The sequence below is a fragment of the Amphiura filiformis genome, chromosome 5, assembly GCF_039555335.1.
Source record: "Amphiura filiformis chromosome 5, Afil_fr2py, whole genome shotgun sequence".
NCBI classification, from domain to species: domain Eukaryota; kingdom Metazoa; phylum Echinodermata; class Ophiuroidea; order Amphilepidida; family Amphiuridae; genus Amphiura; species Amphiura filiformis.
In genome coordinates, this window is record NC_092632.1 from 17,644,658 (window position 1) to 17,664,363 (window position 19,706).

The window sequence follows — 19,706 nt, forward strand, 5'->3', positions numbered from 1 at the left end:
TTACATTTTATATATCAAAAATCGACTATGGCATAGTCTCCATACATGGAGTCGTGCAATTGCACATGCAGTTCCGCGTGACTGCATAAAATAAACCTCTTGACGTTGAAGTTGGTGCTTTCCATGCTTTTGAACCGCATTTAATCTCAAACCCTCTAAATCGGTTTAACTATATCAATAAACTCGATCATAAACAAATCCATATACAAGCGGATGTATGTATTTGACCCGGGGTATTTGATAGGCTATAGATTGAACTTTCTAAATATAACAATCTAGCCAATACCATCTTAATTGAAGCTTCTTGAAATGCATCAATGCATATCAATTTTGTCTTTTGATCGATCCAAAACGGGAACCCAGAGTGAGGCACTTGAGCATGAGGCCTATTGAATTCACTCACAAGTGACAAGTCAACCAATAACTCTCACGAACTGCTGATATCAAAACAGAAATAGGCCCTGCAACTGGTAGCGCGAGTCATGAATACGAACGGCAGAAAACTTGGTGTCGGTGTTAAATGGTCAAGTTCGGAAGAAGTGTCGTCGGTATCACAGCTAAAATCCACTGTGCCACCAGCATCTTACTTTAGAAATCGCAGAAGCTCTCTCCCAACAAATTCTCTGAGTGTAAGACCGCGTACAAGTCTCAATGATGTTTTCACAAAAGGATCCACAGAAGAAACTACGATGAAAGCGTTGAACTTCCCTACAGGAAAACAGTCGGAATCTACTTCTTTCAAAACATTGAAAAGAACTGCAAGTTTGTCGCAGAATTGTCAACGTCTTGCTGAATTGATGAAAGCAAGATCGGAAGCTATCTCCAAACTCTCTAAGGATAACACCGGAGATAATTTATCCAATGTGCAATGTGACGGCGGTCCTCCTTCTGTTAAACAGGTAGGTGTGTCATTATAAATTCAACTTGTGACATTTTATGCAATACTATGAATACGTAGGTGTGTCATTATAAAATCAACATTTTGCTCTCACGAAATAATTTAGTAACATTCAATCTATTGTTTGCCAAGTGGAAGTTCATAAAACATTTTCACCATATTTACGCATTTTTAAAATTCAATCAACATTATGGTTTCAAATCATGAATATAGTATTAATGTTTCGGATCATGCATCACATCAGAACGCTACATGTTGTATAACAAAAATAGAATTATGCAAACATATTAGGCCTACATTGAATTTGACTTGGTCGTCAAGGTAATTTCTTAAAATACTTCGTAAGCTTTGTACATTGTAAGAGTACCAATCAGATGGTTCATGATTCAACTCAATTCAGTCCCCTTTTGCTACACAAATATGACAAAGGCACGAAAGTGGCCCAAGCTGTTTAGGACTACTTAACACAATTGGACAATGGGCATATCGTCGCTTGTAGACCACCGATTTTATTGAAAAAGTTATTTTAAACAATGGGGCATTTGAAGTGGTGTTGATTTATAAATTTGAAATAAATGTCATTTTATTTATTTACCAATATGTGAAAGAAAAACATGAAAACCTTTGCTTTTGTTACGAGATCCTTGACGATAAGAATGCGAATTCACAGAGAACAAACATGATATATGTGCGTTTATGGCAAAAAGTGGCCCAACTTGGGCGATTAAAATCGGGCATAGCGTTTGAACCCTCTGGTTTGAACCTGAACTATATAGGAAAGAAACCAAGTACCGGTAAGGTTTCTCTGTTAGTCAAGCTATAATTACTGATTCTATACTGCATATTACATTTACGCCATGGCTCGCCCTTTTATTCTTTGTCTGACGCAAACAAAGTCGATCCAAGCTGATATGCGCGAAAATCTCAAAAGTGACCTAACTCGTTTTCTGGACGATTTAGTTAATTGAGCATAGCTTTTGATCCCAAACTAGTAAAGAAACCAAGTAAAGTTTTTCCAAGTTGTTAGCCAAGATGTTACTGATTCCACTGTCATGATGTCATGATCTCTTTTATTTTTTTCCAACAAGCAAATTTGCAGTAGTATAAATTTTATTGTTACAGTCTTTATATCCAGCAAACACAAAACGTTTCGACATTATTGACAAATGGTTAGAAAAAGTTGCCAGGAAACGTTCCAATGTCGGGTTAAATAAAGAGTATAAAACGTTTTCATAACATTGAAAAGAGTTTTTGAAAATATTCTAACATAATTTTATTTTAGTTTTGACGAAAAAAGTATTTTACAATAACATTTTTCACATTTTAAAAATGTTACTTTAGTGTTGTGAATTATAGCTAAATTCAGCGTATTTTAGACAAATAACTTCAGAGATTCTAATGCTTAACAAAGAAAAAAAATGTCTAGCATTCTTCATTTTGCCTCACAGAAAGAGAACTTTCGTATACAACTTCTAATTTCCCCTTATGAATAGGATAATAATACCAGGGGATGTGGTTTCACACAATAAGTTTTGGAAATAACAAGTATATAAAGTATGCACATCTATTTTAGCTTATTGTGATCTCAGGGTTGTGGAAAAACCGGGGCATTAGATGTGATGTACACTGTAAAAACAAACGTTAACACTTTTTAAAGCTAACCGGTCATGATATGTATTGCCCTATTATCATTGTTTATGAATTAATAAACATACCTGGTTCAAGTGTTTTCATACAAAACGTTTTCATGATATTTTAATGATATTAAAATTTATATGTCCATTTTGTTAGAATTTGTAAGTTTTACCGGTTTCAGCCAAAGTAAACAAACGATATATCTCGCGCGACCATGACGATATGACCAATTTAAAATATTCATAATTTGCAGCAAAAAGCTCGTGAAAATTGACACAATTTTACTATACATGATTACACTTTATTTATTTATACTTTTAAGAAATATGCCTAATGGTCTTGAATTTGAAAAGCATAGTTCACTGCTTTTATAGACACATATAATAGACAAATTATCTGGTCACTAATTTCCGTAGTTGTTCTAATGTCCGATGCTTCTTGTCACTCTATTAAATTTCAGATAAGTCCCAGACCACCAGAAACTCCATCCAGTGAACGACGCGGCCGATTTGCAAGGAGAGGAAGCACTCCGTGTGTTGCTCGTTCATTACCGGTCACACAAGAAGAAAAGAGATCAGCATCTCTTAGCCCGACACGAAGACCTCGACCTGTGACATCGGAGAGTACTTCTAAGAAATCACCAAGAAACGAAAGCGACACTGACATGAATCTTGGTAATCTTCTCGCCACAAGGAAATCACAAGACAGTGGTACGACAAAGCCTAGGGATACTTTAATTAATTTACAAAGAAGACAGTCTATTAAGAATTTTGATCCTGACAGTTTGTTGATAGCACAAAAACTGGCAAACGCGAATAGTAATAATCTAAACGATGAAGTGCCTAAACACATGAGGACGGTCTCTTGGAATTTGAACACTGCGTTGACAAAATCGACGTCAAACTTTGGACTATCGGGTAAACCAACGACATCTACAAAGGATACGACAGATGGAGTCAGCAGAAGTGCTACGCCATGTACATGGATTCGTAGGACAGATGGTGAAATAGCAGAACAAGTTGAAGCCGAACTTCAGACCAGAATCGCAGATCGCCGTCGTCAATTAAAAAATATGATGAAGTTTGGACGTCGACTAAATGCCATACAAATGCTAGGTCCTAGAGCGCATAGAAGTACAAAAATGTTAGAACATTTACCCGGGAGTAGATTACGCAAGGTGTTAGATGAGGTTGATCATGAAAATAGTACAAATAAATTGATGGAGGTTCGCATGGAGAGTTTGAAAGTTTCAAATCCAATTTAATTTGATTTATGAAATCGTGAACTAATCAGTGAAAATTTGATCAAACTTAAAGGAGTATTTCGTGATCCTAGCATCCTCTATTTATATCATTAGATATCCACGAAAAAACCTATTCCCAAAATTTCAGTTGATTCCGATTTTGCGTTCGCGAGTTATGCATGATTATGTGTATTACACTGCTCCATAGACAATGTGTGTTGTAATTTCGTTCTGGTGCACCAGAACGAAATTCAAATTTCACGATATCTTTGCTAAAATCAGGAAAATCTCAACTTTTTTGAGACAAGTGGGGGGATGAGGCTGTGTCTCACGAAATGCCCTTTTAATATCGCCTCAATATCGCCCTGTTTGCCCCCCCCCCCCTCCCCAATGAAAAAGTTAAAGTAGGCCCACTTCTGAGAGTTATAAATTAACCTCATATCTGGTCATTTTAACCTTAAAAAACACAAATTTTTGATTGCGCGCATTTATTCCACTTTTTTACCATATGTCACCAGTTTAGCTTCAATATGCCAAATGCGCATTTGTAACAAACACTTCTTTTGTCGCCAAAAGGTGCTGGATTCCTGCCCCCTCATTTATTATGTTTGCCTCCGCTTGCCCCCAAATGAAAATGTCTAGTTACGCCACTGAACAAATATTATCAATTTCAGCCAAATGAAACACACTAATCCAAATTATTCAACTAACTGGTATCAAAAGTTAAACTTTTTTGGCAAACCTTATGAAGGGCCAAAAACGTGCGTGTTTTTCACATGCTGTTTCAATCGAATCTAAAGACTTGTACGAATGCTAATTTACATTTATGCATTCTAATATTTGGAAAAGACATAATAACCAATCATTTAATTAAAATAACACAAAAAATGAAAATAACAGCAAAATTTCGGCATATTCTCAGGATTTTAATTGCCTAGACTTCCTAGACTTGTTCCAAGTCTTTGATTTTTGTGACACAACTGTCAGAAAACATGCCGAAAATGCAAGGTTTTGGCTCTGAGTCTTTTTTTCAAGAAATAAGTAAAATAATGACCTTTTTCTTTTATCTCCAGTCCAGTTAGTACTAAATGAATAATTAGAATTAAGCTATGTTTCATTTGGCAGAACTTGATAATATTTTTTTTTAATCCCAAAAATAGAACTGTATTTTTCTGGAATGGAGAGTAGACCTCATTGAAATCGCAATGCTCCTTCACTTTATATCATTGGACATATGTGTTGCGATCAAGCAAAATCAGTCGGAACTCAGAAATATTAAATTGTCAGTTTCTTATAGGATAGTAAAAATCATTTACCAAGCTGCATTTTGCAGCAAACCCCATTGAAATTTAACAACCAGTTCCAAAGATATGAGCAATTCAAGATTTTCCAAAACTAAATTAAACTAAACTAAAATTTCCTTTGTTTGGCTATATCTCAAAATCAATATTTCCGAGTTCCGACTGATTTTGCTTGATCGCATCACATATATTGGTAAAAATATCAAAATACTTGTAACATAAATAAACTACGAAAATGATGTGTCCAATTTGGATAAAACAATGTTAGGCCTATGTTATGTCTACTCTTGACCAGGGACGTCACGACGCATCACCGAAAACTGCTAAGTTACAGCATAGTTCCTGGTTACAGGAAATAGCCGTGCATTTTGGCATCCATGCTATTTTAAGACTGCACAAAAATTAACACAGCTGTTATACTATACATGTAGATACACCTATTTGAACTATTAAATGTATTCACAATGTTTTGAAATTGATCGAAGGATGGTGTATTATGTATTTACATGCATTTTGATACCCCATTTGTACAATTTTGTTCAATATTACCAGTAGTGTTTTGAAAGAAAAATAGCCAAATTTAAAAGTTGCTGCTATTTGCATTGATTTGAAGCCCAATTTGAAGTCAGCGCGATGGTAATGGCGGGCTTTACGTGCTACAGTGCTTGCATAATAATCATTGATTGCTGTAAACTGCAAATTCAGGTATTTTTCGGAACGACATTGGACAAATTGGGTACAGTACCGGTACATCAAAATGTCAAATCATGGTGAATACAACAATTAGTTCTGAAGCTATACATGTAGGTGTATTTATAATTATATCGGCTGTGTTACTTTTTTGTGCAGTCTTTACGAAAATACAATGGTGGTATTATAATACCCGGTATGTAAAGTGTGCTGAGGCTTGTGGATCAACGTCCAGGCGCTGTGCCTGTGCAACCGCACTATAAATCGTTGACCTTTTTTCAAATTATTATTTGACAGATATGTTCAATATACAGGATGTATACCAAAATGATTGTTCTAAATCCGTTTTTGGTGTTTTTAAAGCCTCTTCAAAACGTACGCAACATTGGATCCACTTGTTTCCACATAGTATTTGAAGCAATGAATGATACAAGGCTTTCATAATTTGACAAAGTAGTTTTGCATTTATTTGGCTTTGAACCTATTGTCTTTGTAAGGTCATTGACGTTTTCTTATTATATTCATGATAATTTTGTATGATACATAAAAATAACATCATAATCACTTAACAATTCTTGAATAAAGATGTAGTTATATTAACATCACAATAAAGACATGATAAAATCACAATAGATCAAAGAAAAAATCAAGGCCAGCACACAGTACGACATTTTTCGTAAAATATTGCTAATGGGACAAATGCAATTTTGCTGTAAAATGTCCTGCTGTTGCAAAACTTTGCTGTAGTGGAAAACACCAAAAAGAAAAAGAAATTCACAAACAAAGCTATTCATTTCAGTTGAAATCACAGAAACTGAATATGCAAAAGAAAAATGTCATATCGTATTTTGGCCTAAAAGGACACTGCTTGAATAAAAGAATTATAATGTTGAGAGATTTTTTTACAGTGTGTTTCAGTGATTTTGAATATTTTAGTACCTTATCCAGGGAGTTCAAAGACTTGAACCACTTGTTCTGTTGATCGAAAGGTTTTTCTGTTGTCAGGTACATATCATTATTATTCAATGTCCTTAAGAAAGTAAAAAACAATGATTATAAATAAACAAATCACTGTGTCAATGTCACTTTCATTCAAGAGAAACAAAATAATGAACAATGCAATCTATAATCATAATAGTATGTTAATCTTGTTATTAAAGCCATAATGTGTGATTCGCTACACAGCAAAGCCCTCAATTTTTTGAATTTCTACTTTTTGCACCATTGTAATGGCCATTGGTGTACATAAATGCCCTGTGAAAGACTAAGCCAGAAGTGCTTTAATTACCGTAAAATTTAACATTTCATAATAACCCCCGGAGATCTCTGGTTTTATTCTGAGTTCACCGATCGAGTGCTGGATAAACACATCACGTGCATGTGTATCATTGAATCATTGACGTATAAACTGTATGCATATTGCTATTAGCCTTTTTGAAGTATGGTGGGCACAAAAGGAGAGGGCGTGCTTTGATTTGGGTAATCTTTTGTTAGCTGAGAAGCATACAAAAGATTACCCAAACCAAAGTACGCCATCTCCTTTTGTGCCTGTCATACTTCAAACAGGCTAATTCGTCTTACATCTTGACACATGTACTGTGTGTATATCGCTACTTGTCTTACATCTTATTTGTACATCGCAGCTGTGTGACGCTTCACCAATAATCATGATAATAATATGATCGGCAAGATGACACACACATTTAGGTGCTGGAATGAAATAGCAATGATTTTCTTTGTTTTACCTCATTTGTTTGGCTCAAAATTAAAACGGGACATAGCTATCAGTGAAAACTAACATTTATGTAGAAATCTATTCTTTATGCAAATCACACATTATGGCTTGTTTGGCCAAGTTTGGTCAATAACATTTTGTACAATAAGGACATGTAACATTTTGATCAATTTTCTGAATTGTTTTTTTGAAAAATATAATAAAGATTTACTTTAAAAATATTATGAAATTTCAGTAATAAATCACCCATCATTTCTCTGCACCACTCCTTGATAAAGCTGCTACTATAGCATCTTTACGTGCAGGCCCATCAGCGCGTATCCAGGGAGGGGGGCGATGGAAGGCGCCGGCAAAAAAAAAGGAGAAAGGGAAGGGAAAGAGGAGAGAGAAGGGGAAAAGAGGAGAGAGAGGGGAAAAGAGGAGAGAGAAGGGAAAAGAGGAGAGAGGGGAGAGAGAGAGAAAGGAAGGGGGGGCAAAGTCAGGGCAAAGTAGGATCGATCGTGAGTATACCATAGGCTATGGTTATTTTCAGCATAGGCCTAAAAAGCATCACTCAAATTTGTGCGTTTTCTTTACAAATTAGTACAGATCACATTCACAAGTTCTAGTAAAACATGATTTTCAATACTAAAATTGTTAATATTGCACCGATTTTGTACAATATGTATGATAAGTTGGGACTATGTGATAAACTTTTGCCGGAAACCGCTTCACAGGCGGATTTAGTGGTATGAACCCTTGAGAAGTAAGAAACTTTTGCAAAATGAAGACCTAATTAAAGCGATTTGGTGGACCATTTTGGCACTTTTAGTGTGTAAAAACTTAATGGTGGTCCATAACTCTTCATGAAACCTTTCGTGGACACGTTTTTCCCTATTATTGTAGGCCTATAAATTGACTTGTGTTTTAAAAACATAAATTGGCAAATGCGCGAAAACAGAAGCAAAAATGGCCACGTGTATATCGATATACGGATGGGGATGTCTGAATGCCCCCCCCAGTTGAAAAATTTTGCAAAATGAAGATCGAATTGAAGTGATTTTGTGGACCATTTTGGCACTAGTATTGGTGTGTTCAAGTTTAGTTTGAAAAGGCCGAAAATTTGTGACATGGCGGTCCATAAAGCCTTCGTGATGGACAAGTTTTCCAGCTTTTTCCCTGCATTATACGCCCGGGATTATACGCCTATTAATTGTGTTAAACACAGGGCCTAAGTTGGCAAATGTTGAAAGAAGAACGAAAATGGTCATTTGTTTATCCACTCACGTTAAGGAGGTGTCTGGTGTTCCCCCCTCAGAAGTTGGAAAATTTTGCAAAATGAAGGTCCAATTTTAGCCATTTGGTGCATCAATTTTTATACTATTTAGATTAATTGCTTTAAACAGAAAAAATATACTAAAATATGCATGGAAAATTTCCCAACTTCTGATCTCAGGGGGGAAAATTTTACACAATAATAGTGCCAAAATGGTCCACCAAATGGCTTCAATAAGGTCTTCATTTTGTAAACGTTTCTCACTTCTCAGGGGGGCACATCCCCCTCAGACACCCCCCTGCGTCGCGCAAGCGCTCCGGGATGTCCGCTGCGCGGCCATGTTGTATTTCACAAATATCTAATTTGCGCCCCCCGGTCTACGAATTCCTGGATACGCGCCTGCCCATATCCTGGGGTGTGATGCACCCTGAATATATGCCAATTAGAAAACAGGCCAGTTTTTTTTGGGTACAAACATTGAAAATCAGCTCTTTTTTGAAGGTAACATTCACGAAAGGTCTGTTTGAAAAACAACAACTTTGAAATCAGCCCATTTTTAATGATTTTTTTCCACAAGGTCCATTTTTTTAAAATCCGGCACCCCTCTAAAATCTAAAATAAATCCTGGGTACAGGCCTGCTTAGATGTTATTTTAAAAGGAGATGACAGACTCGATCTCTAATTCCCTGAACTTACTGTAGAAGTTTGCACTATAAAAGTTTCAAACTTTTTTGCTTGTTTTAATTTCACTACTTTCAAGTTTTTTCATACACTTTAATCAACACTTTTGTGTGATTTTTCACACATACTTAGGAGAGCATGTAAAGAGCAAACATTTCTGTAGTGCACATCATTTAAAAGGAAGCAATATTGGTGGGATAGTTGGGGTCTTGCTGGCCACTCCTGAATGAGAGGCATTAAGTATGTCCATTGAAAAATTAATATTCCCTAGTTAAATAAAAAAAGCAAACAAATAACCCAAAAATGATGAGGAAGGCAAATTCAACCAGATTGCACTTTAACTAGTAAAGACATTACCGATTCTGTTTTCCTTGCTCCTATTTGGGTGTCTAAATCAGTATCGTTAATGTGCTTGTCTAGAGGTAAAACTGGCAATATGTCAACATCCATATTTATACTTTGTTCAACTTTTATTACATGAAAATTATCTGGCTTTTGTTAATGAAAGCATAAAAGAGTCCCAAATTAAACAATTCACAAAAGTAATGCGATAGTCATTATATGCTTTGCAAAGCGACCTTGTATGCAGCATACATGTAAGTACTGCATGCCAGTCTATATAGCCTAAATCCTTGATATGAATCACGCCTATTAGGAGTTGGACAGAGTATAGTCATGTGTGACTTGGCTATTTAACATGTCAACACTGACTTTTCAGAAAGTTAACATGGTGAGATAAATTAACATCCAAATTTAGTTATGATCATTTGGATTGATGTCTCTCAGCATGTTGAACAGTGCTTTTCAGAAAGTCAACTTGGCATGGTAATTTATCTTACCATGTTAAAGTTGACTTGGCCATAGTAGTGAAAAACTTAGAAATAGCCTTCCATAAAAAATGATTTACTTCCACAATGCTGCTTCTCAGTTTTTACAGAGAATGTGAACCTGATCTCACAATGAACTTTTTTGCACTAAATGCAAAAAATTGTACCTTGTAAACATTTTGTACCATGGGTGAATGAAACAGGGTGAGCAGTTCTGTCATCTCATAAGTTTTAAAATGATGCTATCATAGCCCTTTGAATGATTACCAATTGAATTTGAAGCAAGTTGTGTGTTGGTAGGTATCACCTGGTCGCAGAATACAGTTTGGAAAGTTATCCTGAAAAGATAAAGAGAGGAAAAAGACAGTAACAATATAGTAATTTTACTTGGCTTTATACCCACCATCACAGCTAGGTGCATAACCAGATTGACAGCCTTGTCCCCAAAGATCCTGACACTTTATCCCATCAAAATGCAGATTTTAGTGTCGGATGAAAGATCATATTTTTCTCATAACCCCAGTGAAACCACAAGCCTGAACTATGTTTCATTCAGGCAGTATGAACAAAACATGGTAGTTTGGTGCTTACCATCCAGGATAGAATGGTAAGCACCAATATAGGATACACAATTGCTTGTAGAATCCAAACTGTTGGGAGCAATTGAACTCAAACCTTGGAATAAGAATGTTTGGGAGATGGACTCAATGTGAGGCAGAAAACAAATCAGACCACAATCTGGTCATGCACCTTCAACAAAAATATGTAACCATCATATGACACACTTCTCAAAGTAGTTATCTACACAGGAGGATTGCCCCGCTTTATTTGTAGTAATTAGAGAACAAGGGATCAATGATTTACATAATAGAGGGCAGCATATCAGTTTTGTTAACAGAGATCAGATGATCATAACAGCGTAATAAGTAATCAAAAGAGGGCAGCATACAAGTTTGGCTAACTGTGCATCTGGGTTGACGATGATACCGTTAAAAAATGATATGTTGCCCTCTATAGGTAAAGCATTGATCCCTTGTTCTCTAATTAAAAAATAATGCATGCGTAGAATGAATTTACCAAAAGCCAAATTCATAACAATATTTATCATACCACTAAGGGAAAATAACCTTTCCTTCCCATAACTTACATGATTGACAGAATCTGGGTAGTACTGTGTTTCTAGACAAAATGCACCATGTTTGGGATAAGATGTTCCATTCTTGCCCACTTGTGTGCCATCTAAGAAGTTGGAGGTGTACAGATGCACACCAGGTTTGGTGGTGAACACTGCTAGTGTACGGCCACTTCCAGGGTGATGTACTCTGTGAATGTGTGTGAGAAAATATATTGAAAACATTGTTGAGTAAACTTGGAAGAAAGATATTATTATTGCATGTTCAATTCCTATGTCTGTGGCATGGTGCATTATGCAAACGTTTGTTAATTTTTGTTGTCTTATATTTTAAAGCCATATTATAACATTTTCTTACAAAATTGAGCCGAACAGCTAAGGCAAAGCAAGTGCTTTGCCCAAGTGCATAACATGATTGCATCGCTGGGTCTCAAACTTGCTATTCGCTGATTGCAAGATTGAGCCCATACCACTGCACCACTGTGCCCCCATAGCCTAGGTTAGTGACAATTATTCCATGTTATTCTACAGTCTCACCCAATCAAGGATCTGGATTCAAAAATACATGTATATAAAAAGACAACATTTCAATTGGCTTCACAGAAATAAGAAACTATTTGCTTCATGACATCATTTGGTTCACCTCAAGTTCGGAAGTGACGTCAATGCTTTTTTGCGGTTACGGCACAAGCGTGCCAACAAACTGCCTCTGTACATGTGTGTGTTTAACTTTGTATGCGATTCGAAACTGCGGCGAGCAAAATATGCACATACATCACTACCGAACTTGAGGTGAACCAATTTCTAATAAGAGTATTTACCTCATAGATGGTTGTTCCAGTGATGGTTGATCTAGGCAGTAATTATGATCATATCCTCCTTGCTCTACATCATGTACACGCTGTCCAATCGCCACTGGTTCTCGTAAATCATATACAGTGCCATGAACAGGAGCAATTTTACCTAAGTGAGCAAACCATTCAACAAGAGTTTATATCTGAGCATTTTTGTTCAATTAAGACCATTATGCTGTGCACAACTGTAAATATATTGAGACAACTGTACAAAATGTTATTGTCTGGACATTTTGTGAACTTAGAAAGCACAGATGGTTTGAATGCGGCCTCAAGGAGCCAGTACAAATCGAAAGTTAACCAGCCATCTCTCAACAAAGACAGGGGCAGGTAAAAACTTTTAGGGAATCTACGAGACTGTGCTCAAGTCTAAGGTCATGACCTGATGATACACATCAGTCTCACTCTCGCTGATGAAAGATGGAGAGCCATCTGATAATTCCAAGACAGGAATAATTTCTTGTCTTTGAATCAAAAGTTATAAACTTGAATCACTTTTGTGTTCATTGTGTCTTCGTCTCTTTCAATACAAGAGGCAATAATTGATAAGCCCTTGTTTCTCAACGATTTTGTGTTCCAAAAAGCACTGAATAACACTAAAAGTCAAGTCATTTGAATAATTAATGAGTTATCTTTGAAAGACCATGTAGGAACAGGTCATGTATGTGCATGGGTAAGAGTGTAGAGAGCATACTAGACAGGTAGATTCCCTTGACCCATACCTTAGGAGGTTGTGACTAAGGGAGAGCAAAAATCAAAATAGGGGGAGAGCAAAGATCAAATTTTCCTATCACTGACTCACTGTGCATCAGTTTAGCAACATTTTAAATGGAGTGTAAAGTCTTAATGTTAACCTGCTCTAAAAGTTTACACTAGTTTGACAAGTATTCCTGCTGAATGTTGGTGTTAAACAGGTTAAACAGAGAAGACACATGTTGCACAATATTGGCCCAATTTCCACCCAGTCAAGAGCTAGGCGGCCTGGTAAAAGGTGTCTTGGGAGGGGGCACTATGCCACAGCCTAACGCACCACTGGCTAATGATATGATCACCCAGTTTAGCTTACCTGAGGGGGAACTAAGCCACAGCCTAACGCACCACTGGCTAATGATATGATCACCCAGTTTAGCTTACCTGAAACAATAAATTCTCCTTCTTTCTTAGGTGTGTAATTGTTAGCAGCTATTTGTATTTCATGGTCATAAATTGTTCCTCCATTCTAAGACGAAAATAAAATGGAAGAAAGTTACTTCCAAGCTTCATACAGTAATGTATATCATGCTACATTATTGTGCAATATGTAAATTTTGATATTTCACCCATCGAAAGTCCAGCATAGAGTACGGTATCAAAAGTGAATCTTGTAGAAAACATTTGTACATGTCAATCTGGTATTGGCTCAGCAGCAGTGCTCTTTGGTACCCAGGCTGACAAGGAAATAATAACTCAATAAGTGGATCCTAGGTTTCTCTACCAGAAGTAAGTTTGACCGAAATTACCATCATTGCATATCCTGGAACAACACATAGTGTATGTCGCACGGGAACATATACTGTATGCTCTGCATACAGTATATACTGTATGCGTGTGTGGGGAGCTAATGGATGTGTTGTCAGCACACACATATTGTACATTGTATTGTGGAAAGGAATTACAGTCAAACTGACTTTCAGCAGAAAAACTCAGGATCCATGTATAGTCATTCAACTTGTGGCATTGGCAACAAAGCAGTGTCGTCTTTGCTGGGAGATGGTGGGTAACACTCATATAGATGATTATTCTTGCACTTCAATCAGTACTTTAATGTATTTCTTTTCCTCTTTTTTTACAGTTTTTGACCTTTCCACATAATTACACATTTTGGAATCACCAGACATGTTTTGCTAAGTAGACAGGAGTAGTAAACACTTACATGTCCTGCCAAGTTGAAATAAGAATGGTTTGTCAAGTTGACTGGGGTGGCTTTAGTTGTTGTAGCAGTATAGTTGATCACTACAGCATTATCATTGGTCAGTTGATATGTTACAGTAGCAGTAACTTCCCCTGGGTAGCCATTGTCACCATCAGGGCTAGTGTGAGTTAGCTTAACTATGTCACCGTCCAATGAGCCTGACCATACAACCTGTGAATACAACAAACAAACACAGAATCAAACAAAATAAGAAAATGAAATTAGCATGGTTTACTGGTCAATAACAATCAAAGGTTATATCTATTTACTAGCTTAGCTTTATCATAGCTCACTTTTTAACTAACACATAAAACTTGCAAGTTGTGCATCAGGAAGGCTCTTCACCACAGTGGCCCACTCATGTTTAGTTTGTGTAGGAAGGAATCAATGAGAATCTGATAGTGGACTATAACTATACCAAAGTTTGAATTTTTGACCATATTTAACACAAAAGAGTTTTACAACTTTTTTCAATTTTTTTGCCAAATTTAATAAAGATGCTAGCCAATATAATGAGGCAAAATTGGGCTATTTTTGATCAAATTGAGAACATTCTGAACAAATGACCCATTCATATTCAAAATATATTTAAAATTGGGGTATTTTTTGATAAAATTGAGAACATTTAGAACAAATGACCCATTTATATATCAAAATTGGCCTTGAGAGAGGTAGCACTACCATCGGGCTCTGCTGATTTTATTGTATACAATCCAGAGAAGGAGTGTAGGTACGTTTGCTGCTTGCGCTTCAAGCGTATTATCGGGCTACATGCTGGTGTGCTTCCTACTCGTGCCCGATTCTTACGCTATGCACTCAAAATGTACGCGAGGCCACATACTGCGGCCAGTTTGGTTACGCTCCCTCCACACAAAAAGTCTGCCAATGACCACGGATACGCCGTTTCGGATTAGCTAAGAGGGCAACAATGCAAAGTCTATGAAAACCTGATCAGCAGTGATGCATCAGGGAACTTGATTGCCTGTGGGTTGAACTCCTAGCTGAATAATCAGATATGTGAGCAGCACGTGCTGGATGACGTCATGGGAAACGGCTAGCCAATCAAAAAGAACTTGTTCGTTGTCATTGGCAGACTGTTTGTGTGGAGGGAGCGGAACCAAACTGGTGGAGACTATCACTGTTATACCAAATGGCCGAAAGTGAAACCCATGTTTGATTTGAGGTATGTCCCCATATACGGTTGTTTGTACTGGGCTCTGCATTTCACTTTGCAGCATTTTCTCAAGCTTTCAGCTTAGTCATCAAAATATCCAACTTTTTCCAATCTCAAGATTGAGACCAAGATGTTATGCTTAAAAAATGCCTACACCTCCTGTGAATGTCCATGCCAAGCTCTATGCCCAAACATGGATATTTAGTCACAAGGTCTAGACAAGTAAAGTGCAGGTTCTTTTATAGCAAAACACCAAAACACATACATCTCACCTACCTTACTGAATCCTCCATTCAGTCCCCCATGTAAGTGATTAGGGCCATCATTATTGGGTAACTGGATATCTTGTCCGTCCAATTTGAAGCGACCATTGCATATTCTATTGCAACAACGTCCGACTACTCGGCCTAGGTACATAGAATCCTTTTCATATCCTACATTTAATTAACAAAAACAAACAGTACAAATAGTTATGGAAACACTGTGAAAATATCTACTTTCAGTACTTCAGAAGGAACTGTACACATTATTACAAATAATTATAAATAAACATATCCATGAACCAACAATTACCTGCTATATTGTCAAATCCCAAAACTACATCATCTAATTTGCCATCTTTATTAGGAACTTGAAGTGATGATATAGATGCTCCATAGCTTATCACCTTGACAACCATGCCATTGTCATTGGTCAGTGTATACTCTACCACAGACCGTCCATCACTGGTCTGACCAAAATCTGCAGCAGTAACCGGCATCCTTTCCTCTGAAATGTTTGAAGGAGATTTGTAATGTAAAATAACAGTAAAAATTATATAATTGAATAAATTTGATATTATCACACATTCACAGCTAGCACATTAGTGAGCAACTGAATGCTTTTAATCAAATTGTTTGACTGATCATTTACCAAATAAATTACACTTTCTGTTTTGCTTTTTGCATGCTACTACAGCATTCACAAGAAGTATAAGTCCCCCAAGACATTTTGGTATAATCCAAAAACCAATCAGTTGTGTCTCTTGAGTTAAAGTTTGGAACAAAAAATTTGGTTAAATTGCACTTCAACTCAATATAACTGTTCAAAATTTGCTTGCGAAGTTTAGCTTAGAATTTGCTCACCAATAACTTCACATTTGAGGCTACATGCAGACTCCACTGCTATCGAAATCTAGCAGAAACCAATGATCATAGTGGTTCATCGTATCAAAAATGTTGCTAAAACTTCAACTAAATTTTAGACTGTTCAAAATAGGCAACCCTTACTCAAAAGATACAGTTCAAGGGTGGGTTCAGAACCAGCATTAACTCACTTTTTGGCCATTTTGAGATTTTGGTACCAAAGTAATCACCAGCACCCACAGAAACTTGCAATAAGAAGCTAAAACCCAATCACATTTCATATTGCAGATACATGTATAACACAATTCTACTTAGCATCTCAAAATAGCAAATTGCAATTAGCTAGAAAGCCTCAACTCTTGAGTTGACCCGAGTTCAATTTGGTCAAACAGCGAGATAAGTCTTTCTGGCCTGCACAATTACAATTGCTATAAATATACATTGACACAGTTTAACCTTTATGCCATTTGAGGTTAAAATAATTACAGGCTGTCCCAAAAGTCTTGATACCATTTTGAACCATCATATCTTTCACTGGGAATGGCAGAGGGGAAATCAAAATTCATCTATGTCTGCATAAACGGCACAGGCTAAATATTAATTGGTGTGTGTCGGAGATGGTGTCAAATTATTGTATGACAGAAAATGTGTTTTCCATTTGTTTACATTATGGCGCTCATAATGTAGTGAATTAGCCTAAAATGGCGGATTTAAGGAGACTGAATTTGATTTTTGTAAGGGGTAAAATTTCTGAATTTGAGCAACATTATTCTGATATAATCAAATTCATTGAGGTTTGAGGCGATTTTACTGAACCTGAATACCAATAAGTGTTCGTCTGAACTGAAATGCACTTGTGATCTACCAGTTTTGAAAGTGGGAGGAGATTTAAAAAATATGGCTCTTAAAAGTGATACGCACTCAGAAAGTTTGAATGGTCCCCTGGGGCCAAATGTTATAAACTTACTGTACACAAAAAGACAGTGTGAGTTCATTGGACAACCAGGAATCCACACAGTTGTTTTTGTATCGTAAGTTTATAACATTTGACCCCAGGGGCCATTCGAACTTTCTGAGTACGTACAGCTTCTAAGAGCCCCATTTTAAGCTCCTCCCCTGTTCAAAAACTTGGTACATTGTAAGTGTATTCCAGCTGTGATGAATGCCAGTTGCTGACAAAGTTTAAGAAATATCACCTCAAACCCCTATAAATTTGATGATAACAGAATCATGCCGCATAAAGTCTGAAATTGTGTCCCCCACAAAGCTCAAATTCAGTCTCCCTAAATCCGCCATTTTAAGCAAAATCGCTATATTATGAGCACCATAATGTAAACATAATTATGGAAAGCACATTTTCTATCAAACAATTATTTTACACCATCCCCCGACACACCCAATTAATATATAGCCTGTGCGGTCTATGCAGACTCCGTCCAAACCAGTCTTGGAATTTTGCGAAAAATATTCATATTAAATGTCAAGTCTGTGATCCACAGCATCATCCCCCCACTTTTCTCAAAAAAAGTTGAGATTTTTATATCACTGGAAGCCTCTGGCTACACAATGTTTATAATACCAAAAATTTCTTGCAGATTATTTTGTTCACCAAAGATATTGTGAAATTTGAATTTTGTTCTGGTATACCAGTACGAAATTACAACACATTGTCTATGGCGCAGTGTAATGCAATCATGCATAACTCGCAAACGCAAAATCATAAAAAGAGGATGCTAGGATCACGAAATACTCCTTTTTATATGACTGCTGTATACATACTAGAGTTATGAATGTTTTATGGTATCAAGACTTTTGGGACACCCTGTATGTTGAAGTGCCGGACATTTGACACTAATCCAGTACTTTTTTCTAGTGTAGTTACAGAACTATGATAGATAATTAAATGGTCATTGGCTTTCAATATATATGAAGCCAAAATGGTACTAGATCATAGATTTTCCTGTATTTTGTAAGAACAAACGGGGTAATGATTTTATCCCAGTGAACATTCTTCCGACTTGTTCGTAAACTTTGCTGAAGGAATTTGAACATCTTACTGAAAAGTAGGCCAATTTCTTCTAGTGAGAAACATCCCACCATCGTGTCCTTCATTATATTGGTGTCTGCTACTGCTATGGTGGAAACATAACGTGTACATTTCGCCATTAGCCACACAATTTCAATGACTGCCACACAGAAACATGCGAGCAGTGTGCTGTGTCATGTTGGCTCCAATCTCCTAGCATGCTGTGCCAAACTTCTTGGGGACCATCACAATCTTCGCTACATGTATGTGTTTCATGACTACTTATTGTCCAATGTCAATGTCAATGTCTGACGAAACTAAGTTGGACGAGGACAACTACATGTACATTTGTATATGTAATATGCATGTTACGCATATGCTCGCGTGTTAGGACTAAGTCTACGCAGGTAATACAAAAAATATTACCTGCCTGTATGAGGAGTATGCAGGTATAATGCAGATTTTTATTCAAGTGATGTTTGACCAATGAGATTAGTCAGATTACAGAATTCTTATCAACCAAAAAGGATAAAGGTGAATACAGGCATGCATTGCTGGCAGGTCTTGGTCTATAGTGGGAATTCAATTGAATGAACACAAGTTTTCAACAGCTGTACTATCCAACCGCAATCACATATTTCAAACTACATTTTGTACAACGCGAACCCACGACTCACGACATGCACGACGAGTGCGTTTGTTGCCATTGACATGGTTGGATTCACTTCCGCGTTACGGACGCACAGTCGCAAACGCTGGTGTACATCGCGCAGCGCGCAGTGTACACAAAATAATCATCACGCTATATCAGGCTGTGTTCATTCAATTGAAATTTCCACTATAGAAGTCAATCACATTTTTTCATGCACATGAAAAAGAGGTAAGCTTTAAAATAAATTTTTAACATTACCTTGGAGTCAATATTTTAACCACCTAAAATGATTTGCAGAGCAGAAGGTATCTGTAACTAACAATTTGGAGTGACGTTCAACTTTATAGTTTATAGTTTACAGCTATTTTGTTTCGTATCCCTGATAAAACCAGTAATACGAGTGATATTTATCTACTCAACAGGTGCCAGCGCCAACAGCTGATTGACGAAATAACGCACAGTCAATGTATAGTGTATAAGTTGATATATTTAAGGTACCAAAAATTAAATAAAAATATCTAAATGATA

General features: G+C 36.7%; 1 protein-coding gene across 1 annotated transcript; it reads right to left on the minus strand.

The window, feature by feature from the left end:
- Window positions 1-7,953: 7,953 nt before the first annotated feature.
- On the minus strand, window positions 7,954-19,598 carry LOC140152737 (galactose mutarotase-like). Its single transcript, XM_072175215.1, has 8 exons — window positions 19,437-19,598; window positions 15,950-16,144; window positions 15,653-15,810; window positions 14,164-14,373; window positions 13,386-13,470; window positions 12,219-12,360; window positions 11,413-11,587; window positions 7,954-10,603 (listed from the first exon to the last, which is right to left on the minus strand). The coding sequence occupies exons 2-8, from the start codon at window positions 16,134-16,136 to the stop codon at window positions 10,529-10,531; spliced, it is 1,032 nt and encodes a 343-aa protein (XP_072031316.1). The 5' UTR covers window positions 16,137-16,144; window positions 19,437-19,598; the 3' UTR covers window positions 7,954-10,528.
- Window positions 19,599-19,706: the final 108 nt, after the last annotated feature.